Source organism: Lolium perenne, chromosome 2 (assembly GCF_019359855.2).
Source record: "Lolium perenne isolate Kyuss_39 chromosome 2, Kyuss_2.0, whole genome shotgun sequence".
Classification (NCBI taxonomy): Eukaryota; Viridiplantae; Streptophyta; class Magnoliopsida; order Poales; family Poaceae; genus Lolium; species Lolium perenne.
In genome coordinates, this window is record NC_067245.2 from 174,576,228 (window position 1) to 174,602,230 (window position 26,003).

The 26,003-nt window shown below is 46.1% G+C and overlaps 1 protein-coding gene, 1 long non-coding RNA gene and 1 other non-coding gene across 10 annotated transcripts; all 3 read right to left on the reverse strand.

Moving 5' to 3' along the window:
* Nucleotides 1-1,662: 1,662 nt before the first annotated feature.
* Nucleotides 1,663-2,250, reverse strand: LOC139835666 (uncharacterized). The gene has a single exon (XM_071825523.1). The coding sequence runs from the start codon at nucleotides 2,248-2,250 to the stop codon at nucleotides 1,663-1,665; it is 588 nt and encodes a 195-aa protein (XP_071681624.1).
* Nucleotides 2,251-10,783: 8,533 nt separating this feature from the next.
* On the reverse strand, nucleotides 10,784-11,441 carry LOC127333980 (uncharacterized). The gene is made up of 2 exons (XR_007871775.1): nucleotides 11,268-11,441; nucleotides 10,784-11,094 (listed from the first exon to the last, which is right to left on the reverse strand). It is a non-coding gene; the product is annotated as an uncharacterized protein (transcript).
* Nucleotides 11,442-18,838: 7,397 nt separating this feature from the next.
* On the reverse strand, nucleotides 18,839-25,294 carry LOC127333982 (uncharacterized). 8 transcript variants are annotated; one of them, XR_011752143.1, is made up of 10 exons: nucleotides 24,963-25,294; nucleotides 24,311-24,630; nucleotides 24,076-24,145; nucleotides 23,659-23,833; nucleotides 23,248-23,321; nucleotides 22,924-23,040; nucleotides 22,622-22,829; nucleotides 22,317-22,383; nucleotides 21,888-22,061; nucleotides 18,839-20,934 (listed from the first exon to the last, which is right to left on the reverse strand). It is a non-coding gene; the product is annotated as an uncharacterized lncRNA (long non-coding RNA). The 8 variants fall into 8 exon arrangements; XR_011752141.1 differs by having other exon boundaries at nucleotides 22,317-22,422; XR_007871782.1 differs by having other exon boundaries at nucleotides 18,839-19,255; nucleotides 20,859-20,934; nucleotides 22,317-22,829.
* Nucleotides 25,295-26,003: the final 709 nt, after the last annotated feature.

A 26,003-nucleotide genomic window follows, 5' to 3' on the forward strand; every position in this document is an offset into this window, starting at 1 on the left:
CTTGAAGAGATTCCAAAGCCTACAAGATGAGGCTCTTGTTGCTGCGGTAGACGATCACTTGCCGCTTGCAAAAGCGCGTAGAAGATCTTGATCACGATCGGTTCCGGCGCCACGAACGGGCAGCACCTCCGTGCTCGGTCACACGTTCGGTTGTTGATGAAGACGACGTCCACCTCCCCGTTCCAGCGGGCAGCGGAAGTAGTAGCTCCTCTTGAATCCGACAGCACGACGGCGTGGTGTCGGTGGCGGTGTAGAAGTCCGGCGGAGCTTCGCTAAGCTACGCGGGCAATATGGAGTGGAGGAGCAAAGCTAGGGTTTGGGAGGGGTGGCCGGCCACTCAAGGGGGGCGGCCAGCTTATGGTCTTGGGGGTGGCCGGCCCCCTCCCTTGGCCCCTCATTATATAGGTGGATCCCAAGTGTTGGTGTCCAAGTCTTCGAATAAGACCCGAAACCAAAACCTTCCATAGGAGGGGGGAAACCTAGCCCAACTAGGACTCCCACCCAAAGGTGGGATTCCCACCTCCCATGATGGGGGTGGCCGGCCCCCTATGGTGGAGTCCACTTGGGACTCCACCCCCACTAGGGCTGGCCGGCCATGGAGGTGGAGTCCCTTGTGGACTCCACCTTCCTTGGTGGTTTCTTCCGGACTTTTCTAGAACCTTCTAGAACCTTCCATAGAACCTTCCGCGACATTTTATTTCACATAAAATGACATCCTATATATGAATCTTATTCTCCGGACCATTCCGGAACTCCTCGTGATGTCCGGGATCTCATCCGGGACTCCGAACAAATATTCGAACTCCATTCCATAATTCAAGTGCTACCATTTCAACATCCAACTTTAAGTGTGTCACCCTACGGTTCGAGAACTATGCGGACATGGTTGAGTACTCACTCCGACCAATAACCAATAGCGGGATCTGGAGATCCATAATGGCTCCCACATATTCAACGATGACTTTAGTGATCGAATGAACCATTCACATACATTACCAATTCCCTTTGTCTCGCGATATTTTACTTGTCCGAGGTTTGATCTTCGGTATCACTCTATACCTTGTTCAACCTCGTCTCCTGACAAGTACTCTTTACTCGTACCGTGGTATGTGGTCTCTTATGAACTCATTCATATGCTTGCAAGACATTAGACGACATTCCACCGAGAGGGCCCAGAGTATATCTATCCGTCATCGGGATGGACAAATCCCACTGTTGATCCATATGCCTCAACTCATACTTTCCGGATACTTAATCCCACCTTTATAGCCACCCATTTACGCAGTGGTGTTTGGTGTAATCAAAGTACCTTTCCGGTATAAGTGATTTACATGATCTCATGGTCATAAGGACTAGGTAACTATGTATCGAAAGCTTATAGCAAATAACTTAATGACGAGATCTTATGCTACGCTTAATTGGGTGTGTCCATTATATCATTCACACAATGACATAACCTTGTTATTAATAACATCCAATGTTCATGATTATGAAACTAATCATCCATTAATCAACAAGCTAGTTTAAGAGGCATACTAGGGACTTCTTGTTTGTCTACATATCACACATGTACTAATGTTTCGGTTAATACAATTCTAGCATGATATATAAACATTTATCATAAACATAAAGATATAAATAATAACCACTTTATTATTGCCTCTAGGGCATATCTCCTTCAGCCAATGGAACAAGTGCCCGCCCAAAAATCTGTTCATCTTCATTTTCTTCCGCTGCGTCCTTCTTCTTGCACTTCTTCCTCTTCTTCTCAAGATTTGTCTCAATGACAGAATTTGCCAGATCATAAAGACTCGGAATGGGATTTTTGGTGTGGTTCGGGAGTATCTTATGGAGGTCGAACGCAGATTTAATATCAATACCGTAGGGACTAAGCATTTCCACATCCTTGTCAATAGCCGCGTCACAGAATCTGATGGTCTTGTCCTGCAAGAACTCCTTGAGAACTTGTGGCACTTCATCAGCCCAACAAATCTGGAATACTAAATTCTTGGTCGCCCCCGAGAGTTGAAGGACAGCGGTGCGCTGATCACCCTCGCGAGGGTTGGTGAACTCGCAATCCAAGTTGACGCACTTGATTGGTGTGGCGTCGAGATAGTCCCTCTTGAAGGCGCGGATCCACTTCTCCAACCTTGATGCACAGAAAGTGGCAGTGATCTTGAAAGAAATCCCTTCGGCCATGAGGTGGTATATACGAGATCGAGGAGCCGGGTCGTGCGCGAGGTGCTCCATTGGGGCCGGACGTCGACGAAGAGAGAGATTTTTGGTAGAGAATGATGGATATGTGAGAAGAATGTGTGTGGCAATGATGTGGAAGAGATGAGCATATAAAGGTAAGCAAGATGAAGATGAACATGCCAGCCACTGGGTGATCAATTCCCGTGGCTGGCCGCCGGTGCCGACAACCTAGATTCCCTTGTCCGTGCGGCGCGTGACGCTCGATTTCGACGCTAGTAATGGCGACGCGACGATCAGCTTCCGCGGGAACGAACCGTTTGACTTTAAGTCCCGGCTCGTGTCACCAGCCGGGACTAAAGGGGTACCGCAGGCGCAGCGGGCCGCAAAACCCTTTAGTCCCGGTTTGGGATACAAACCGGGACAAATAGTTCCTAACGAAACGGGACCATACGCTTGGACAAATTCGGGGCGACGTGGCCAGGCCTTTAGTCCCGGCCCAGGACACGGCCGGGACTAAAGGGGCCTAACGAAAGGCCTGTTTTCTACTAGCGCCATACTCCACTTGGGTAAACAACAACTTAAAACTAAACCTAGATCTAATCCTATGATGTCTACGCACACTCCTTTTCCTGTAGACAGTGTTGGGCCTCCAAGAGCAGAGGTTTATAGAACAGCAGCAAGTTTTCCCTTAAGTGGATCACCCAAGGTTTATCGAACTCAGGGAGGAAGAGGTCAAAGATATCCCTCTCATACAACCCTGCAACCACAAAGCAAGAAGTCTCTTGTGTCCCCAACACACCTAATACACTTGTCAGATGTATAGGTGCACTAGTTCGGCGAAGAGATAGTGAAATACAGGTGGTATAAATGTATATGAGCAGTAGTAACGGCACCAGAAAATAGCTTGCTGCTACAACTGGCGTGTGGTTGATGGTGGTAATATTGCAGGCAGTACAGATACAATAGAACAGTAAACAAGCAGCGATTGCAGTATTTGGAAACAAGGCCTAGGGATTATACTTTCACTAGTGGACACTCTCAACATTGATCACATAACAGAATAGATAAATGCTATACTCTACACTCTCTTGTTGGATGATGAACACCACTAATTCTGTAGGATTACACGAACCCTCAATGCCGGAGTTAACAAGCTCCACAATATTCGATATTCATGTTTAAATAACCTTAGAGTGCATGATAGATCATTGCAATTACACCAAGTACTAACATAGCATGCACACTGTCACCATCACACTATGAAGGAGGCATAGACACTACTAGGCAAAGGCTTACCACCGGCACACTGAAAAGGCTTACCGCCGGCGTTTTCGCGTTCGCCGGCGATCGCCTCGCCGGTGGTAATGCCTTATCGCTGGCACCTTCATTTTCGCCGGTGGTAACATGCTATTATCCCCGGCGTCTTCGCATATTCGCCAGGGGTATCTAGTACCACAGGCACATTAGCCATATTTGTATGCGCCGGCAGTACATATTTAAAGAACTAAAAAAAAATCAGTTACCACTGGCAACCAAGGCAAAGCGCCGGCAGTAATGAATTTAAGAAACAAAAAAAAAATATTTTACAAATTACAAATAAACTCATATATATTCTATCCGTTACAAATTTAGCTAGTTTCAAGATTCAAAATTCTGGCCACGTCAGCCACGCCCAAAACTCAGGTAGATCGTCAGAACCCCTCTTTGCGCTCCTAGGTTGATCGGTGCGCCACCGTCACTCGTGACGAGCTCCGCATCCTCACCATGCTCATGTCCCAGTCCTCGGCAGCTCATCATGATCCTTCGCAGCTTGCAGCTAAAAACAGCAAATAGCAAGCACATATTATTCCATCTATGCGCACAAGTATTCATTAAGCTGAAGCAAATATCCATCTATGCATGTTCGCTTTCCCTACTATCTACACAAATATGCATACTGCTCGAAAAAGGAAACAATTTTAAGCAAGAAATTATGCAAAACCTATTTATCGGTTCAAACAACGAGTTCACCAAAAAGAGCAATCAAGAATGTCTAGAATAATAGCAGAGAATAGGACATCTATGAACAAAACATCCTACTGCAATGAGCAATCAAGAAGTAAATAGCTAATTGCATTAAGGCCAGCTAGTGGAATTTTTCATGCTATGGGAGAGCAGCAATGAGCAGCTGTGATTATGAGTGTCGAAGAACAACTAACTGACGTCTTGCGAAGGAGGATTGGACTGACCTAGGTTGGGGGAAGCAGCAAGCAGCCAGGCCGGGCTCGACGGTGTCCTCCTGGTGGCCTTCAGCATCTTGGTGCAGATGCGGTAGGCGCCGGCTAGACTGAACCTGTGGCGGCCCACGAGCCGACCCAGCTTCTACCTACGATACGCGTGAGCAGGTGACTGCTAGCGGTCGCAATCGCAGGACCAAGGGTCGCATCTGCACAAGCTTCTTTCAAAGTTTCCCTGGAGGCTCCCTCCGCTGCAGACTCCCCGACCTCCAAATAACCAGGAGGAAGAGTCATGTTGATGCAACCTTGATTAGAATGATTAACCAGCACCAAATCACATACTGGAGGAATCTTCACAAGCAAAACAACACCTCCGTATAAATTAGATCGAAAAGCATGCATAATTACAGAAAAACCAAAAAAAATTGAGGGGATTTCGTTGCTGTTTGCCACTGGATTAATAAGAAATCTCAAGATCAAATGCAAGCACTATATTAAATGTTTTCCTGATCCGAGTTTTCGACAAATATTCAGAGCAATAACTACAGATCTAGCTAAGACATGACAAGTAAGGTGCACCACTTATTAAGGAATGAATCACATACGGTAAAGTGTGAAATATCTGTACCAACAGACATTAGACAACGAGTTTCCATGTACAAAAGAATTAAATAGAAAGAAGAAGTCACTGCCAGACATATATGCATTAATTATTATTCATAAATAAACATGATTCGTAAGTAGATCTGGCAATATTCGAGAGTGACTAGGAAGAGATCTAGCTGCAAATAAAGTGGAAAAAAATGACCGTGGATACTATAGCATATCTTCTTGAACTCAACAGCAAATGTGAAAAACAGATCAAGTGTAGTGGTATTAAGTCAAACGGAAGTAGTGGCTATGGTGGAGGAAGGTTTACCAATTCGCTCAAGCTTTTCCACCTCTCGCCGGCTGCCTTACCGACCTGGGAAAGTTATACCAAACAGTAAACTAATCAGCTCACGGATCATGATCCCATCGACACGGAGTAAAATAGGTTGGAGAATTGGTTACTGGAGAAAGGGAACTTACGGCAGCTACAGATTTGTTCTTGGGGTTCTTCTCCTTGAACTCCGTGCGGAACTCGTCCCTGTACAGAGGCAGCATAAGCGCAAGGTCAACCCGGTTGGCCGGACGTAACCGGAAAATAACAAGTAAGCTCGAAGTAGAAAAAATAGGCAAAAGGGAAGGGTGCAGATCGCGCGCGAGCGGGGTCAGCAAAACACGAATCCTCCAAAAACAGATCTAGTACAACGGAGAGAAGCTGGAGGAAAGCACTTACTTGGTTTCGGCCTTGGCGGCGCCCTTGGATTTGGCACCTTTCATGGCTGGCTGGCTGGCTGGTTCCTGCGAGCGGAAATCAGCGAGCGCACAGGTCAGATCCGGCGGAATCGGCGGCGAATCAGGGCGGATTCGAGCGGCGGAGGCTCACCTGCGTGCGTGCGTGGGTGGAGGAGGAGGGAGCGTGTCCGTTAGTGTGGAGAGAGCAGCAGGAGGAGGAGACGGGGGCGACCAGATCCGGTGAGCAGGAGGGGATCCTGAGGACAGGGAGAAGGGGCTTTGGCGGCCCGGCGACACGAACTTGGTGAGGCGGGCTCGGTGGGTGGCCGTCGCCGCCACGTCTGGGTGGGGAGGAAATGGGGATATAGGAGCGACTTGTGCGTGTGTGGCGACGAGGGTGCGTATGTAGGGTGTGGGGTGGAGAAATCCAAGATGACCAAATACCCCCGGCGAAAACGAAACAGGGACGCGGGCGGTAATTTCGGCCCAAATGGCTCACAGCAGCCCACGTTAGCACTGGCACGTGCAAGTCCATTTCGCCGGCGGTAGTTAATTTACCCCCGGCATCTTCGAGACAAACTCGCCGGCGGTAAGCAGAGGCCCATCCAGATGCTCTTAGTCCACCTTACCGCTGGCTGTTCCAATCCCGATTCGCCGGCGGTAAGTGCCCTATCCCCGGCGACCTGAAACCAACTCGCTGGCGGTAACGTGAGGCGACCCTGGAAGACCTTACCGCCGGCATCTTGGGATCGTGCTCGCCGGCGGGAAGGAGTGCGGCTATAAGCCTTTTCGTAGTAGTGAGAACACATCAATACTATCATAGCAATAATTAACTTCATAATCTACAAGAGATTACAATCATAACCTACGCCAAGTACTACACGATGCACACACTGTCACCATTACACCGTGCAGGAGGAATAGAGTACTTTAATAACATCACTAGAGTAGCACATAGATGAATTGTGATACAAAACTCATATGAATCTCAATCATGTAAGGTAGCTCATGAGATCATTGTATTGAAGTACATAGGAGAGAGATTAACCACATAGCTACCGGTACAACCCTTAGCCTCGATGGAGAACTACTCCCTCCTCATGGGAGACAGAAACGGTGATGAAGATGGCGGTGGAGATGGCAGCGGTGTCGATGGAGAAGCCTTCCGGGGGCACTTCCCCATCCCGGCGGCGTGCCGGAACAGAGACTTCTATCCCCCAGATCTTGGCTTCGCGATGGCGGCGGCTCTGGAAGGTTTCTCATACCGTGGCTTTTCCGTATCGAAGATTTAGGTCAGGGACCTTTAAATAGGCGAAGAGGCGGAGTCGGAAGGTCGACGAGGCGGTGACACCACAGGGGGGCGCGGCCCACCCCCCGGCCACGCCAGCCTGGTGTGTGGGGCCCCCAGGGCTCCCCTCTGGTGGCTCTCGGGTGTTCTGGAAGCTTCGTCCAATTATAAGATGCTGGGCGTTGATTTCATCCAATTCCAAGAATATTTCCTTCGTCCAACTAGGATTTCTGAAACCAAAAACAGCAGAAAACAGGAACTGGCACTTCGGCATCTCGTCAATAGGTTAGTTCCGGAAAACACATAAAATCATCATAAAGTGTGAACAAAACATGTAGGTATTGTCATAAAACAAGCATGGAACATCAGAAATTATAGATGCGTTGGAGACGTATCATCCTACATCTACTCTATACATGCCGCGCTAAGAGCATCTCCAGCCGCATCCCCCAAAGCGTCCCCCAAAGGGATTTGGGGCGCGTCGGACAAAAAAAACGTTCCCAGTCGCGTACCCCAAAGCCTCTTTTTGTCCGGCGCGGCCCGATACGGTGTCCGGTGCCCCAAGCCCGTCCCCGCTACACAGGGGATGCTCCGGGCACGCCGGACACAACGAAAAGCGAGCGAGGAGTGGCGGGACCGACCCGTCAGCGAAACATTGAAGTTTAACCTAACCATCGCCTACCTCGCGACGGAAGTTATTAGCGCGCAGCGACAGTGAAATTCCCGCAGAGGCACAGCGAAGAGTCTCGTCGCACCTAGCTCTGCGTGCAGGAATTAATGAGCGCCACCCCCGCCTCCCTCCGGCCAATAAAAAGGGTAGCTCTCTCATTGTCACTCACACACAAACCCTAGCGCCTCTCTCCCCAACCCTAGCCGCCACCATCTCAAGAGTCGACGCCATGTCTGGTAGAGGCAGAGGACGAGCTAACGGCCGTGGTCGTGGTCGTGGCGCCGTCACCTGCGATGCCGTCGTCTTCATCGTCGGACATGCAGGACGAGGAGCGGCAACTTCTTGAGTTCGTCATCGTCCTCAAGGGAGACCCACTCGGCATCCAGAGGCTGTCGGACAAGTTTGCAGACTTCATCGCTGGCAACGAGCCGTCCTCGCTGCATCTGCGGGAGGCTGCCTGCGGCTGCTGCTGGTGGATTGTGGACATGATCTTCGACGCGCGTGGCAAGATGTACCTCCACATCGGCTGGAAGAAGTTCACGCGCTACCACCACCTCGAAGCCGGCTTCGTGCTCACGTTCTCCTCCTTGGCGAGGGGGACATGAGCCTCAAGGTGTTCGACGAGACGTGCTGCCACCGACACTACCACGGCGACAACGACGAGGAGGAGGACGACTGAGTGTTGTTTCTTCGCAGCGAAAATAGGCACGGAGGTTTCTGGTTGTTCTTCCTCGAAACAACCAACAGGGGTACTGTCAACAGCTGGATTTTCCAGTTTGGGTGACTGGGAGTGCCTGAGAGTGTTCTTTGTTGGCAACGAACACACGAAATCTGCGATGCCAACACTAGTTAGGTTTCGTTATTTTGCAATGTTTTAAATTTCTGTCAACCATGATTCAAACTATGTATTAGTTTGTAGAAACCATGTTTCAAACTATATCTTAGTTTGTGTAAATCATGTTCCGAATTATGTATTAGTTTGTGAAATATTTTTTCTTTCTATTGAAATAAAAATGCAAAAAAGAAAGTATTTTAATGTTATAAAATGTTTAGGAGCGGCGTTTGGGGACGCGATGTCCCCGAAACACGGCGCGAACAAAAACACATTCCCCCAAACGCTCGATTCAGCGCCGTTTGGGGATGCTCTAAGCATCCGTCTCCATGCGGACCGGCAGCACCGTCGGAAAGGAGAGAGGAGCTAGCCGGCCATGCGGCCATGCGGGAGCGACTCTCAAAGGGGACGTAAGGGAGAGGAGAGAGGAAGTGGTGGGGACAAGGACGATATCCCTCCAAGTTGCTGTTGTAAAAATCCTGTTCCATCGTGATGTATTGCTCCATTGGCTTGAGGAATGTAGAGCATCATCACGGTGCAAACGATGTGTTGGAACTGGTGCACTGCTGCACAAAGGTCGGAGCTTTGTTTGTGTTGGGTTGGGGAAACCTGCATTAATTTTTTTCTGGCGAAGTTAACATGATCCAAAATGGAAAACGAAAAAACGCAGCAGACATAAATGTATAACTTCAGCACCGCCGTAGACTAACTCACGAATCGTTGGACACGTTGCAAGGAAACATATGCATCCAACGTAGATGGAAAAACTAGGCTCGAACCCAGATAATCTATGGGTGCCCAGCACATAGGTAGGACAAGTACTAGGCTACTAGCTAATCTCAGTAAGCAGCTACGCCTACCAGTCCTATGTGGTCTTAGACCAAAACTGCGGCAGCAACATCATTATAGAGACTAGTTTTCACGAGCCCTAATAAGTATATAAACATAAGATCTAAGCCTAGCTTTAAATTAATAAAGCCACACGGCAGAAACATAGTACACCATACACCCCCGACTGAAACCATACACAGGGACCATATCTAGCTGCTACAAAGCTGGTACCCAACACTCACACGAACCATGCAATACAACGACAAGGCAGCCCGCCCCCAATACAAACTGGTACCTAGCAAAGAAACACGTCCACTACCGCGAGTAGGCAGGGGCCAAAATGTCGCCACGCGCCTCCCCTCGTCCTCGCGTAGAGCCTGCTAACGCCGTCCAGAGCCGAGACCGGGAGGTCCCAGTCCGAGCGTCTGCCCAGTGCCCACCAGCCCCTGAGCCTTGATGTTGTCGATGACCATCTCGAGGTTCTTCTCGCTAGCCCTCCTTTGTGCCTTCTCCAAGACTGGCATGGCCACCCCCTTGCACCTCGAGCTCTTGCGAGTGGCCGTGCCCCTGGCCACCGCGTCTTCCGCGTGTATGGGATCGTCGGCGTGCGATTCGCTTGCGGGATGGGGGCACCCAAGGTAACCACCGACCGCAGGTCGGGCTGCACCGGCAACCCCACCTTGTCACACAACACTGACACCACGTCCTCCACCACCCCAGAACCCGCACCTCCGACATTACCTCCCTCTCGCTCGTCCTTGCCACCTTGGCCGGAGGACCAACCAGCGGTTGGATGTCCGCCACCCAAGAGGCTAGCGGGTCGGTCACCTGCGAGCCAGCCTCCGTCGAGATCAGCGACTCCTCAGCCATCGCCCCCATCGTGAGCTTCTTGCCCTTGTCCTTGGGAAGGAGCCCTTGTTGCCACACTCCCAGCTCCAGATTCGAGCCGTATTGGTCAAAAGACCTCGGCATATTGGGTCCCTCCCAAACCCGCCCCGCAACCGGGGCACTCCGTGACCCTAGTGCCTGCTTCCCTACAGACTTGACACCCTCGCCACCATCGTTCCCCCCTGCCCTTCTCCTGGGCCTCCGGATGGTCCACCTTCTTCCTCCTCCCATGGTTGTTCCATTCGTTGTCAGTAGAACCCTCATCAGAGAAGTCGTCATCGTCCTCCCTGTCAGTCCGTGGTGGTGGTGGAGTTGGTGCCCCAGACCCTCCTCCCGACCCGCCTCTCGGGCCCCGCTCAGCCTGCACCCCTACAGTGTATCCTTCCCCATTCACAAGACCAGCACCGACCCCTTGATCCTCTCAGGATAGCGACACTGGAACCGCACTCTGACCGGCTCCGTCTCCCACTTCATAAGCGATAAGTCATCCACATCAATGACCCTAATAAGTGATATAACTGATCTCTTTATTGATATTTCCGTTTTTAAATAAAATTGGCACATGCCGTCCTTTATACTAGGATAAGCATTACATTTTATAGAGCACACAACTAGAGAGTCTGGTCTACTTTGGAAGCCTCATATAAATTTATTCCGCAATCTCCATACATACGAGCGGTAGCTGTCACCGGAAAGACTTCTTTCACGAGTCATGGCGCTGTAGAAGGTGGCCCGCCCCGGTAGCAACCGTAGATCCTCTGACATCCGCGGCCGTAAGGCTTGCCTCGGGGGACAGCCGGTGTGGTGCCTGGGTTCAGTGGACCATAACCTACGTCTTCTTTCATAGCTCTCCCTGTACAAATGCTGAAGATAGTTAGAGTTGAATCTAATTCGTAATACATGGCGTGGTGCACGCGATAATCAATCCCAACCCAAGCAACAAAAAGAAGATAGTGAAGGGAATGGCGTTGCATGAAAACACAGCAACTGAACTGAAATCAAGCAAACGAAAGAAGTGCACTTTACCTCCCTGCACGGAGACGGCCTGGAGAGTAGCGAAGAGCAGAAAAGCCATGACGAGCAGTGTGCGGAAAGAGAGAGCATTTTTCTGCGTCCTCATCTCTGAATCTCTGATCTGATTTTCTTGTTCACTTGCTTGCTATGCTGCTGCTTTACCCCGGGGCTGTGTACATCTGTGTGTTGAGGTTGAGCTATTATATAGACCATTCGAGTGGACGAGAGACACAGCCTCCACCAAGGGATTGTGGCGTTGACGTAAGTCAATGCTTGACCCTTTTATTGGTCTCTTTCTGGAATTTTGGGGCAAAGTTGGCACCTTGCTGGTTAGTCGCCATATTTTCCAGCCCACGATTTGCCACTTTGCTAGTTAGTTAGTCGTCGTTCATTCTGGTGTGCGGACTAACTTTCAGTAAAATCCACTGCATGCACCATCAAGGCATCAGCGAGACGACAAGGAATCACCACGCACAAATTTAAACTAGTGTGTCGCTACAGAATATCTTCTGAAGTACATACAGAGGAAAGATTGATCAAATCCCGTCTTGTTCGTTGATGCGCACGGGAATAAGGACTATATATGTTGAGCTTTATTACACATCTTATTTCTGTACCACATCACGGGAGGTGGTGTTTTGGCTCACATGTGTATATAAACCTCTTATAAAATAATGCATAAAAATAAATTTTAAAAATATCAAAAAATTCTAAATTAAAATTTCGTGTATATTTGGACATACTATGTTCCCGAGCTCTTTTACAGTGATTGGCACGGAACTTTGGTTCCGTCTAATCAAATGTGGTTCCGTCTAATGTATTTTTTCGTAGCCGTTGATTAAATCGGTGTGTAACTTCTATAATACTCCAACAATTTTAACCGTACGTTCTGAAGGTCTAATCAGAAAAAAAAATCATCAAATCCTTCTTCCCACGAACGCCCGCCCCAGGCACCGCCCTCTCCTCAATCGCACCGCCAGCCGCCGCGGACGCACCCTCTCCTCCATCGCAGCCGTCGCCTCCGCCGCCCCCTCCCTCCGTCGAAGCCGCCGGCCGCCGCAGCCGCCCTCTCTCCTCCATCGCGGACGCCAGCCCGGCCCTCTCCTCCATCGCAGACGCGAGCCGCCGCTCCTCCCTCCGTCGCAGCCGCCAGACTCCGCCGGCCCCTCCCTCCGTCGCAGCCGCTGCCGCCCCCTCCTTCAAGGATCAGGATAAGGATCAGATGATCATGTCTTCACTAAATTACTGTACGGTGAATTGTGATAACCTTCCTCTATCTATGACCAGTACTATTGCTGAATTGAACCATCATTCCTTGACCTTCCGATTTTAAGATTTATTGATGTACAGTACAGTTATCAACCAGCGATTCCCCAAATGTGGCATTTTAGATGTGATGTACATCTCTGTTTGATCTTTGTGGATTTTCATTAAGAAAAGCTTGACACTTCTAACGTATTCTAGTGGTGGCTCTCCAAGTGTGAGACCTGTTTAGCATTCTAGCTTTGAGTTACATTGTTTCCTGATGCATGAAACCTTTTGCCCCTGTAATAGTTATGTAATGGCAGAGCTTTTGGAAGGAGTGGTAGCATATTATAATGGTTATAATGTTGTCTCGTGATTCTCTTAGTTCGGCACAATCTAAATTCATGTTGGTATATATGTTCGCTTTCATTATTTTGTACTCTGCACATTAACCTTAGTACCATATCATGTGTTGTTCCTAAATGTTAGATTTATATTTTTGCTGAATGCATGTCTTCTTAGCTGCAAGTATCAGACGAAGGTAACAATGTTAATGGGCTACAAGGAACAACAATGTAGAAGCTGGTTACCATGGTTGATTCCTACGACTTGGCGGCTCGTCATCTGGTACAAGGTGGATCCACGCCAGTTTTTGTGATCAAAATTATCTTATGCAGGTAGTCAACTGTACTGATGAATCAGGGCTCTCCATTATATGCAGTACTCACATCATGGCACGGAGGCACCAAATTTGGTTGATCCACTTGATCTCGTTACTAAAGGAAGCTCGAAGTTGCCGACAGTGACAATTTTCTGACAGCATCTATCGTGCATCGCCCATGAATGTTCTGCGCATTGTGTGCCACTCACTAGATGTTGTTTCATTAAGCAAGATGACACTCAAGATCTCAACTCAAGTAGCTGCGGATAGTGATGCTTTCTTCTTTTTTTTTCTTAAGAATTTGTCTTCCCCTATTTAAGGTGGGTCTTGATATTGTACAAATGAAATTAATGTACAGCGTGTGAATATAACTTTGGCATTTGCAGTGTTGTTCTCCTACTTGTGACATTTGGTTTCAGCAATTAAAACACGAACAGATCATCCAGGTTTGAGAACAAGCCAAATGAACAGGACTTGTAATACTATGTGATAACATAACTTTCAGGTTGTCAGAATAAATATCGGTTCCCAGCATCGTGGAAATACCATGCTACAGGACCTTCTTTTAGATAGAAGCATCCTGGACCAAGCCATGTAAGAGGATTAGAAAGATCAGAGAAATAGCATATACTCAAAAGCTACCTTGTTAGGTCTAAAATCTGGGGCTGTGAGTCTTGATGAGTATGCAATCTAGTCAGAGTAGTAGCTTGCTGTGTTATGCTTGCCCAGAAATTTGTATGTTAATTTGTGTTTACCCTCTTTGATTCTTCTATGCTTGCTAAAATTGTTGGACTTCGGTTAGTAAATTGTTTCCCAAATGATGCACTGGAATTAAAGTGCTTGCTTTCACCATATTTCGTCACAATTTACAAGTCACACTTTCTTGTATCTTTATGAGCTCGCACCATTTCATCTACATCCTCTTGACATAAGAGGATGACCAATCCTTCCGGTGGTACACACCCAGGCTTGTTGTGATACAATTTGGAATAACTTCAATAACCATATTCACGCATAGCGGAAAACAAATTATGGAAACCAGCACTCCTAAACCCAAACACAAACGTGCATGTCTGACACTCCTACCAATACAGTCGAACAAGAAATTGCCACTGAGATTACTAGTGGACTTGCCGACAGAAAATGCATATGCAGACCATAAAAAAAAGATGGGCCCATACAAAACACCGTGAAGTTTAGTGGGGTCTCATCACAAGATGAATGACCTTCTTAGCATTTTCTTTAGTTACGGCTATATTTATGTTTAGTTGTTTTCACCCTTGTGACCGTGTGCTTTAGTTTCAACACTTCTTCAGTGGTGTAACCATGAGCTGGCTACCAAAATTCATGTGTCAATTACTGCTTAGTTCAAGAGTCATGTTAGCGGCACTACACTCCACAGTAGTGGAATACATGGTACAGCAGAACACTCCACGGTCAGTGTAGGCGTCAGTGTTAACAGAGTGCAATATCAATAACCATTTTTTCATCCACAGCATCAGCAAAGAGCTCGTTGGGTCTGCCAAAGATGTTGGACAACATCATCTATATCCCTGCAGTTCATTCTGTAAGAATTTGAACAGAGATTAATATTTAATCGTTCAGTAACAGCATCATCAGAGAATATTGATCCAAAATTAAAAGTTGCGGAAACACGAAAAAGCATAGGAAAAACTAACATGATGCAGAAACTCGCCCTCTTCTATTCTCTAGTACCAACAATAAATCACAAAAATTTAGGCGGGAAAAAGGTAAGAACATAGTTGCCAGAACTCCGGGTCGTGCGGGTCGAGGAACGGGATCGAGGATCGCGGGTCGACATCCCAGCGAACGAGGATCGACGAGAGGTATACATCTCCGGTACGATAATTTGGAACCTGGGTCGGGATCCTCTTAATTTTGGATCGATGGCCTCCTGAACTGCTCAAGGAAAGAAGAAACGAAGAGGCAAATAACATTTACTTTCCTTAATTATGGTGCTAAACTTAACTTTGGCGTGGCTGTTTTTCCTCTTTCCGTGCTCTCCTGGCATGATTAAAGCTTGGAAACGGAAGATCATGGCTTTTATTACGGGAAAGCTTGACCGGTTCATGCGATTTTGGAGGGCAGACGGTTGGCCGAAGAAAAAGAAACTGCAGATCATGGTTTTTATTACCGGAAATCAAGGGTCGATAGAGATTGAACGGGATCGTGACCCGGCGATGACCCACGTCGATCCGCTCGCGTTCCCGACCCTCGATCCGGATCGGTCGATCCTGGTTCGCGGAACACGGCCTCGACCCCGTATCCGGCTACTATGGGTAAGAATAATTGGTATATATATCTTTGAAACAACTCCACAACGAACTGAAATAAAAACATGTACATTATCACTCAAACATGACGCATTGACACCCCAAGCAAAGAGGTACCGCACAGGCATTCCCTCAAACACATGTGTTCGCCGGTCATGCGCGCTTGAGGATGATGATAGCCAGAGCATGCAGAGCGAGCCAGGGAGCATGGCGTCCCAGCGTTTGCAAGCTGGTGTGGGGAGCAAGATGTAGGAGACCAGCGCAGGGGTAGGCACGCCCGTTCAATCCTCGCCTAGCTCCGGCAGCCAACAACCAACCAACGCCGCTGCCGATCTTCCCCTCGCGAAGTTTGATTTTGAACCAACGTTGCCACCGCTCCTCCCCTCGCCGAACACGTCCAACACCGCCGCCGCTTCCGGTTCCGCTCCTTCGCTCGCCGGCCACGTCCCCTGCGTCGCCGCCCCGAGTCAGCGACCGTGCCGATCCAGGTTGAAAAATAACGCCGCCACCTCCGCTCCCTTCCTTCGTCGCGGGGATCGCCAGGAGAGACACGGCCCCCTCCCCTCGTCGAGGGGATCGCCGGGAGAGAGCTTGTGAGAGTGAGAGAGACGCCGGGAGAGAGAGGGAGGGTGAGAGCGACGATGAGGTCTCTACATATTTCTATCCAGAGATGTGAATAATTGATGGTAGCTTTGAGATTTGTGCAAATATATGCTCGATTATTTGTCGCTTTAAGATTTGTGTAGTCTCATCAGGTGCTTCGCCCACTCAAAAGGACGTTCATTTTTTATAATGTTCGCAAAATATATCCGAGGTTTCGGTCCCACAAATTTTGGTTCCGGTCCCACTTTTTTGGTTCCGTCATTTTGGTTCCGTCTATTTATCACCGCCAGATCGAGGTGAATAGACGGTTATTAAAAATGCCAATCACCGTAAAACTTGTACTATGTTCCCACATAAGTTTTCGGGGAAAAAGGAATATCTTATATGACCTGTGTAAAAACAAAAAAGAATGTCACGTGAGTAGTCAAGCATCAAAATTCGTCTTTCTTATAAAGGATACAAAAAATATTCCTTTTTTTTCACAGAGACTTGTGTACAAGCATAGAATGTTTAGTTGCACATGAAGAATTTTATTTCTGAATATTTTAATATCTTAAAATGTGTTTTCACAAAATAGGTTCATATGTAGCCGTGGGCCGAATTAGATTTCCGCAAGCTTTTATTTTCATTCTTCTCTACCGCGAGAAAATTGTCTTTCCTTCTATCATCTTTTCCCACATATCGGTTCTATGCTAGCTTCAGTTCTCATAGCTACTAGATTTAGATGTGCGCCTTGGCGCACGACCCCGTGTAGCTCATGCCAATATTTATTGATATAAATAGCTACTAATATGATATTATAGTGAAAACAACTAAGATAAAAACTGCGGAACTCCTGAATTTCAACAAATACGTACGGTAATTAGGTAATTAGAAAATGATCTAATTTTTAGGATAAACTTTCAAGAGAATTGGGCATACTATAAGAACAAATGTCTATATGCCAAAACTTACATGAGAAGATGTCTTGGTACTTCTAACCCATTAAACTACGACACCCACAAGTTAGGATCGAGAATAAAAGCAGTTTAGCCGTATGACCACACATACACAAATACATCTCATAATTTTATAGCTACATCCTAGAAAGAAGTTTCTGATCAACAGAACAAAATGGCAATTTTTGGAGCAACCTATTGTTCATATATTTGGCCGCAGTGTTGTGTTGTACACTCATACCCACATGTCGCATAAACATTCTTGTAGGTTTTGGCCCGTGTACAGCTATGCATTATGTTGGTCGAACAGGAAACTACCGCTAAGAGAAGCCAACGAAAGGGACACCTTTAGCATCTCTACTACATGTTTTGTCTTGGCCGTCCCACACGGGCGACATTGGACCGATCTCAAACCATAGATTCCAGCCCACCTCCCCCTCCTCTCCCCATCGCCAATGTTGGTGCAGGCCACCAGGCAAAGACCGTGCGGTGCCGGCGGTGGCTGTCATGCCCCTACCCACACGCTAGGAGAGGAGGCGTTGGATTTTCCTCGGTCGGTGGCGGTTCTCTTAGGTCAACGATGTTCCGGCCGCGGCGTGCCTTCTCATGTGGCGAGGTGGCGATGACGCGGCCGCTTGGTGGTGGGGTGGCCGGTGCATATCGACGCGCCCTCCCATCCTAGATATGGGACCCATCTGAGTCTCGACGGGCCAGGCCTTGGGGTGTCTGAGGAGTGGCTCAAGATGGGAGTGACCTGGACAACGGCTCGCCTACTGCAGCACGGCGGCGAGAGATTCACGAGCCGGCTTGAGCTCGGCAGGGCCTAGATGCTCCTAATGCTGCGCCCGGTCGGTTACCGCTAATGACGGAGGAGGTTGTGCCCTCCCGCTTGCTGTTCAACCGCTCCTCATTCCCTGCTGTCACTTCTCGATCCAAAGGAGTATTCGGAATCAACTCCTACGGCCGAAATTTTACTCCAAATGGACCAGAAACCACCAAAGCTTATCAATTCGCTCGCTCCTTCTAAAAAAACAAAGATAATCTGGTACTCTCTTAAAAAAACGTGGCAGAGAAGGCGGCTGCTGTGCTTAGTGCGGTGACCGGCGGCTATGAGTAACGCGGGCGGCCAGGAAAGCAAGCAGCGCTGCGAGCTTGGGCTGACCGGTTTCGACCAACGGATGCTCCGCTGAGAGGAATGCGAGTCGATTCTGCGCGAGGAAGGCGATGCCATCATGCTTCGGGAGTTCGGTTACATCCAGCTGCAGATGAAGGCAAGTCCCCTAATCTCTATACTTAATTTACTCCGTACCATTTTTTGTTCTCCTTTCATATTTATGTTTAGATTTCTGAAAATTTTCCCTATTTTTTAGACAAAATAAGCCCCTCCAAATGGGCCGTCAACATCCATTATTTCACGACAACTGCTTGATCATCATTTAATTGACGGACAAGAGACAAAGATTGGACATTTAAAGTGCCCCTATCATATTGCAATTCTTCTAGTAAGATAAGCATGTTTCCCAACATCTAGCTTGTATTTGCAAAGATTGCTACCCCAAAGTTACCCATAGAAGTATCAATCCGAATAGAGATATATCATTAGTCATGTATCGCTAATACGAAGTCTCTAACCATCAGTATTCAGTACCACTGCAGAAGAGTAGGACGGGAATTTTACAATTTGCCACACTTTTCTTGGTACTTCTATCATTTGCCATTTTGTGTCTCACTGACATGTGGTTGTCATGTGGCAAATAATAGACACTTCAAAGAAAAGTGTAGCAAATCATAAAATATTCCCATAAAAAGATGTCTAAGATGAAACAACGTAGCCCAAACTCATTGTCATCTCCAACCAGTCCTCTAGCTCGATAAGTCCGTTTAAATGTATCACAATGTCTGCAGTTGACACCCTCGGCTTGTCATAACTTTTTGCACCAAAAAGTAAACTTGCCATAACTTTTTGCACCACAACAGTAAGAAACATCCGAAGGAAAAAAAGAGCTCACCGATGCTAAGATGTACACTATTTTGTTTAGAATCCCATGTTCCCATTGGCCCTTTGCAGCCTGATGGCCTCCCCCACATCACATGCGACATGCCCAATAATACCCATTGACCAACGTGGTGTTCGTCTCCACCCCTGTCGCCACCATGTCCCTGTTGAGCTGGGCCGCCTCCTTTGTCCTCCTAGTTACACAACCCATGGATCACGATGTTCCAGGTGACGATGTTTGCCTCGACACCCTCGCTCCTCATCTGCTCTCCTAAAAACATTAGAATAGGATACCATTATTTAGAGAAGAAAACAATTCTGTGAATACAAAAAAGGTGGCCTGCACAAAAACTATACAGCGACTGGAATACTTTGGACAACATTTGTCATCTAACTCCGTCTCCTTTATATGAGCCATGGGTACAATAAAAACACTGAAAACAAAAGGCTTTTTTTTATGATGTACAAGCTATGCTCAAAACTTAAGTACAGTGGTCTCATCTTTTAGAAAAAGCCACTCCACAGGTTTTCCTAATAATAAATATATAGCAGAAAATATATTTTGAATAAATTGGTTATCTGTTTATTTTTGAAAGACTACGTTAATTTTTTACCTTCTGAAGATAACTCACTATATGCAAAATCCTAATCCACCATAAATCAAACCTCTTTACCATTTTCTCAACGTCTATTATTTTCTTGTTATACATTAATAATAACTGAATTGTATTTTCATGCTTGTTTGTTATTTAAGATAACAAAAGAAATCTTGGTTATTTATTGTTTTAAATTAGCAAAGATTGTATCGATGTATAATTCTTAGGTACATACTTACCAGACAACGGTGAGGATGGCACCCACATCAAACGAGTTGAAACAAGCACAACCTTATTGTATCACAAATAACATGCCTAACTCCATACATACTTTTGCAAGAAAGGAAGCCAATTATGCATAATCAAATACCATATATTTATGATGATGCAATAGGAATGTATGAACTCAAACTTTTGAAAAAATATCATGAATTCAGGGATTTGGTCCTACAAGCATAACACAGCATTCACGACAATGGCACGGACAAATGGACCTTCCAATGGGGCCATTCTTTCTCATCCTCAAGAATTCATACATTCACTTTGAGCATATTAATGTTGAAGGCCCAATCCAATGGATTTGGAAGTCTAAATGCACTGCCAAAATCAAATAGGTTCAAGAATGCACAACCGAAGCACCAAACCAAATAAGAAGTGAAGTTAAAGGTCTTAGTAGATTTGGTTCTACCCACATCGAAAACAGCAGCTACCAGGCTCCGAGCTCAGAAAATCTCGGTACCATAGGCTCACTATTAATAAACATAGGTTCAAAAAGAGAAGAATTGTGAAGAAAAAAATCGATGTGATAAATATAACAAAAGAAAGCAAATGAAAACATAAATAATAGCCTACAAAAAATTGTACGTATGCTTAAACACAAGGGATCATCACTGAAAGGTGGGCTCTGACGTCTGAATTGCAATTGATTTGCTCAAGTAAAGTTTACCAAGGTACAGTAAGAAATTGTTCGGCACATGAAAAACATTCGAATATTCAGTGGCCAAGTTGAGGAACCTACTAAAGAAAACGTTCTGCTACAAGCCTACAACCATGGTACCAAATCTGATATTGTGGTAAGAGAACTGGATTGCAAATCATACATACTCTAACCTAATAGTGATATCTATGCAGGTTAATAAGAATCAGAGAAAGCAGCTCTAAATGGTATGTGTGAGTAGAGTAATCTAAGGCAATATATTAACAAACAGAGAGTAGCAGGGAAAACAAAACTGATTGTACATTCTTATATAACACTTTCTGATATATTTACCTTTTCTAGAATTTTTTAAAAATAATCAAAATGATTGAGCATACATCATACATCTTGCACGACCAAAGAATACAACCTGCACAATAAGAACCAGCGAAATAGAATTTTTAGATACACAACTACAAAATATTTTACACAATTGCTGAGTGCCATAATCATGTTCTACTGAAAAGTTACAATATGATAGTAAAATGTAAACTAAGCAGTAGAGCTAGGAAAAATATCCAACTTGGGTCTTAATTTGCAGAAAATGTAGAGCTTAGAGGTCAGGTTACATGAGAACAATCAGGTAAATTAAAAAATCCAACAGTAGATGTGTACTACTCTCAGATCAGTAACATTTTGTCTATATTACAGCATATAGGATGTTTCTTACTCTAGAAGGTTGTATTGTAACTTGCAACGCAAAACTTACCCGATAAGGCGTTATGTGCAACTAACCTAGAAAAATTCAAAATACGTGGCACCTATACCTATTTTACATGTGGCGACCAATTTAAAAGGCTAGAGGTAGTATTTGAGATTGATCTCCTAGAATTTGGATTATTTAAAAGTAACGGCGGCCAGCGGGTTGTTGCCTCGTTGCTACTACATAATCAGTGAACAAATTAGTCATATGTATTTTCATGCCGGCCTTCACTTTTCTTCAGGCAGAAAACCAATCTAAAATACTTTCCAGTACATGTCTAAATAAAAAGAGCTAAATGTTTGACCACTTCAAAATCATTTGTCTAACACCTTGTGCCTTTCTGAATAAATAATGAATACGGATCGTATTCACCTGTCCTAGGTACTACTCGCTTACGTTCAAAATCACATGTAGTATTTATCTATGAATGAACGTAAGCGAGTTTGATAACAGCAGCAATAGAAATGAATAAGCAAAACACATCATATCTAGAGCTGGCCTAAATAAATGTACCACATGCAAACACTTAATTTTGCATGAGCAGACCAATTTCTGAAACAAATCTGGTCATACAGATAAGGGAATACATACATAGTGAACGATACAAAGATAGGCCATACCACTCATTTCTTGTTACGAAGAGGCCATGAACCAAGCAGCATGAGTTACAGAAATCCATGTCTTACATGACCATGCCGAACCAGGGATGAACGCAGTGTGGGAGGCCACTTGAGGCGGAGCAGGGCAACCAGACAAAGGGCATGCCCATCTCACCAAGCCAACCTATAATAAACCTAGCAACGAAACAAAAATGCCTTTTAGAACAACATGTACTGCGTACCTGTATTAGCTACCAACTACATCAGGAGAAAATGCAAGAAAAAACAGTAGCTTCTGGAGCACTATCTAGCTGCAAAAGGTGGAAGAGAACTACAGAAAATTAATAGTGGGTAAATACTAAAAGGACGTGAAAAATACTACTTACAGGTCAAATGAAATATCAGTATCCACACAGTTTGTACTTAAGGACCCAAGAATCATTTACTTACATTGAAATTCAGTTGTTGCATGTGCACTGGAATCAAGATGTTGATTTGTTGGTACCTTGCCACTCCTCTGAAATTGAAGATATGGTATAGAAGAAGGAAGTTATATCTTGCAACAAAAAATAGAGTTGTTAAGAGTTGTAGAATTATATAAAATGCGCTATTGACTTTAGACCTGTAACATAAATATATTTCACATTTAACAGATTTATGATATGGCAGATAGATTATTCAAAATCTTTCTCCATGCTCACTTAGGCTTTCCTTCTTTGAAAGCATATAACTGGAAATACAAATCCAGGAATCACCTATTAGTTCATCGATATGTAAAGTGTAGTGCAGATGTAGCCGCATGGCAACAGTTACACCGAAATATCACACCAATAAGTCAATGCCTGCACTATGGAGGCCTTCCTATTTGAGTTTCTTCATGAAGATTACCATCCCGGTGTCGGGGCTGGCCAGCACAACAGTGGTCTCATCATCTGAGCCAGTTCCATTCAGGTTGCACATTTTCTTCAGAAACAGAGAACATATTTGATAGCAAAATATTTGGGAAATTCAATAAGAAATGATTCTGTTAAGAAGATTGGTAGTGGTAAAAAAGTACCAGCATCCTGTAAGCGTTCCTATTTGATCTTCTTGATGGCCATGGTTGTGACCGGTGCCGGGCACAACGGTGTTCTCGTCAACCGAGAACCTGAACATGGACTCCAGGCCACCCTTGCTGACAAAATCAATAGTTTATTTGATCCATGACATAAGGAATTAAAGCCAATGAAAGGTTAAAATCCAGAACCTAAAGCCTAACGAATATTGGCGCAAATGAGTGGACGGCTGACAGTGGCTAAACTTCCTATAAACTAAACTTGTTTAACACGATTTGAAATGTCTAGCTAAAAATGAATAAAGTCTGACCTAATTGGGCTCTAACCTTCTCAAATCAAATATGTGGCCAAATTGGTATTTTTTTTTAATTCCTCCTCTCCTTGCTTACATGTTCTGTACCTGCACCAGTACCCGTGCTAATTAGCTAATTAAAAACATGTTCTATTTGAGATAAAATAAAGTGTCGGCCTTTATGTTTGTGCTTTCAGTTCTTTTGATTTTTTTCACAGCTGACCACTTGGCTTATTATTATGCTTGTACAATACAATTTTGGTAATACTTCTCAACGAAATCTGTTTTAATCAATTCATAAACCAATACTAAAATACTATGCATATTTCTTTTCTTTGTACTGGGCTCTTATTTGCATGAACTAAACCGAATATTATAATATTTTGTAGGGTTTGACACCTACTGTATGATGGAGATTAGTCAGTACGAAGCTCTCATTTCTTACCCATCACCCGTGGAAATGCTGCTGCCCAGCTTGCCTGCAGGGATGTGGCACGCCGCCATGGTACTCGCCCCAAACCAGGATGTCGACCTCGCTACTACAGGATGCACTCGAGCAGCCTGAGGAGCGCCTTCATAGATGCCCACGACTACACGCACTGTGGTACTTGGTTTGTGTCCTAATTTTATGTAGGGAACAGTCAACATCGTTGCTGGAAAGTAATAGTAGATACGAATTATGACTGATGGTAATAACGGACAACTCCACTTGCATATACTGATTTTCCTAAATCCATACAATACCGATGATGAATAGGTTGCAAAGGAAGACATGGAAGAATAATAAAATAAAAAGAATCCATGTATCTGCATTTCATCAAACAGGTAGTGTGCACCAGAATCATCCTATGCTTGTGGTCACCTTCATCCTACAAATCCCCTTCTTGTGGCGTTTCCCAACACTCAGACCTTGACCCTTGATCTGTCTCCAACTACAAAATCAGCAGCAATCCAGACAAATTATCAACCGTCTTTTCATTATAAGAACAACCTCTAGAGAGGAGAACCCAAGCCACAAAAACTGAACCAAATAGATAGAGATCCAAACGGAAATTCGTGAACAAAAGGTTGTGCTGGAGATGAGTTTGGGCAATCACCTGGTTGATGCGGTGCATCTGAAGGATTTTTTTCACTGCTGGTCCTGATGCTTCTCTATGGGAACATTGCAGCACTATGGCCAGATCAGAGAGAGAGGAGCCCAGCGAGAGTGGGAAAGTGTGAGCCGCCTGCAGATTCTCGTGCGCCGCCCAACCGACCGCCCATGGCTGCCCTTCCGTCGCCGGGTACACCGTGACCTCTGGCCGGCTGGCAAATCCTCATCCTCCCTCGCCTGCTCCTTTTCCCGCATCAGCCGCCACACACATAGCACCCTTCAGCTGCTCGCCCGCTCAACCGCCCGCGCATGGCACCCTGCACCCTAATCCAGAAACACGGTCAAGAAGACGGGAAAAAATCAAAGAAGCAAAAGAAACGAATAGATGCGGTACCCTGACCTCTAGAAATACGTACAGAAAAAGAAACAAAATTAGGCAAAAACAAACCAAGCAGGAGGGCGGCCATTGACGGGTCTGCGAACGGAAAAAATTCTAAAGAAACAGGCGCGCTGACCTCAACCAAACCCGAGCACCGGCCACCACTGACGACACGGAGAAGAACGGCACCCTCACTCCAGAAACAGGAAAAGGAAGAGGAAAAAAATAGGGCAAAATAATGCCAGCAACGAATCCCATCGATGAAGCAGGACCTCACCTTAACCCAACCCAGGACAGAGCACCGCCATGGGCTAAGATCGGCCACCACCGACGGACGTGGGCGGAGCGCGCGGAAGACGCAGGCGACGGCGGATCTGCAGGGCAGCGACCAAGCGGACGAGGCGAGGAAGAGAGAACGACGAAGGTGGAGCGGAAGAGGCGAGGGGAAAGTGAGGTGGATCGTCCCTGCGAGGCGACGGCGCGCGGCTCTATGTCTCCTTGCACAGGCAGAGTTCCTCCCGTGTGCTAATGGCACGCCGCCAGCGAGTCGAGCACACCGTCGAAAGGAAAGCCCCAGTCTACCCCGCGCGAGGAGAATATCTTTTCCACGGCCGGCTCAAGGTAAGACCAACCTAAAAGCCACCCGCAGCGACTGACGGACGGACCCGGGAAACTGTGGGACCCATGTGCAGTCAGATGCGAGTAACACATGGCCATTTCATGCCTTTCTCTAGCAGCATGGACCGACGGGAGAACGCGCACATGCTCTCCAACCAACCAGCAAGCCGCGCTGCTGTCCACAATGGACGGATGAGATCTAACATCTGACAACCACTGTAAATATCCGATGGTCCAGAAACGTTAATCGCTGTGAAACCCCCATGGGGTGGCATCTATTATACCTTTAGATGTCTTGCAAGGATGATTTATCTAACCCCAACCGTACATACAATTTCTCCTACTGCGTCTCTTGATGGATCATGGTCACGTACCTAAAAATGGCCAATTACTAATGAACGGGGATGTCTACAAGCACAACATATGTGATCGCGCCGTTTAACCCAAAAGAAATTCAATATAGGTGTAGAGTGGGTTTTCTATCTTTCATGTGAGATAATCTTAGGCCTCCCCTTATTGGATTTTCTCCACTTTTCAAGTTGCTGGGAAAAGAATGTCGAGCAAATGGGTTAATGTATTATAGGAAACCTGCGAATGATGGGCAGATCGCTTAACTGCTATCTACACAATTATTGAAAATGAAAGATTAAGCTAAGTGGGTCTCTGAGCTTGAAGTCTTCATCTATTGTTTTTCTGCATG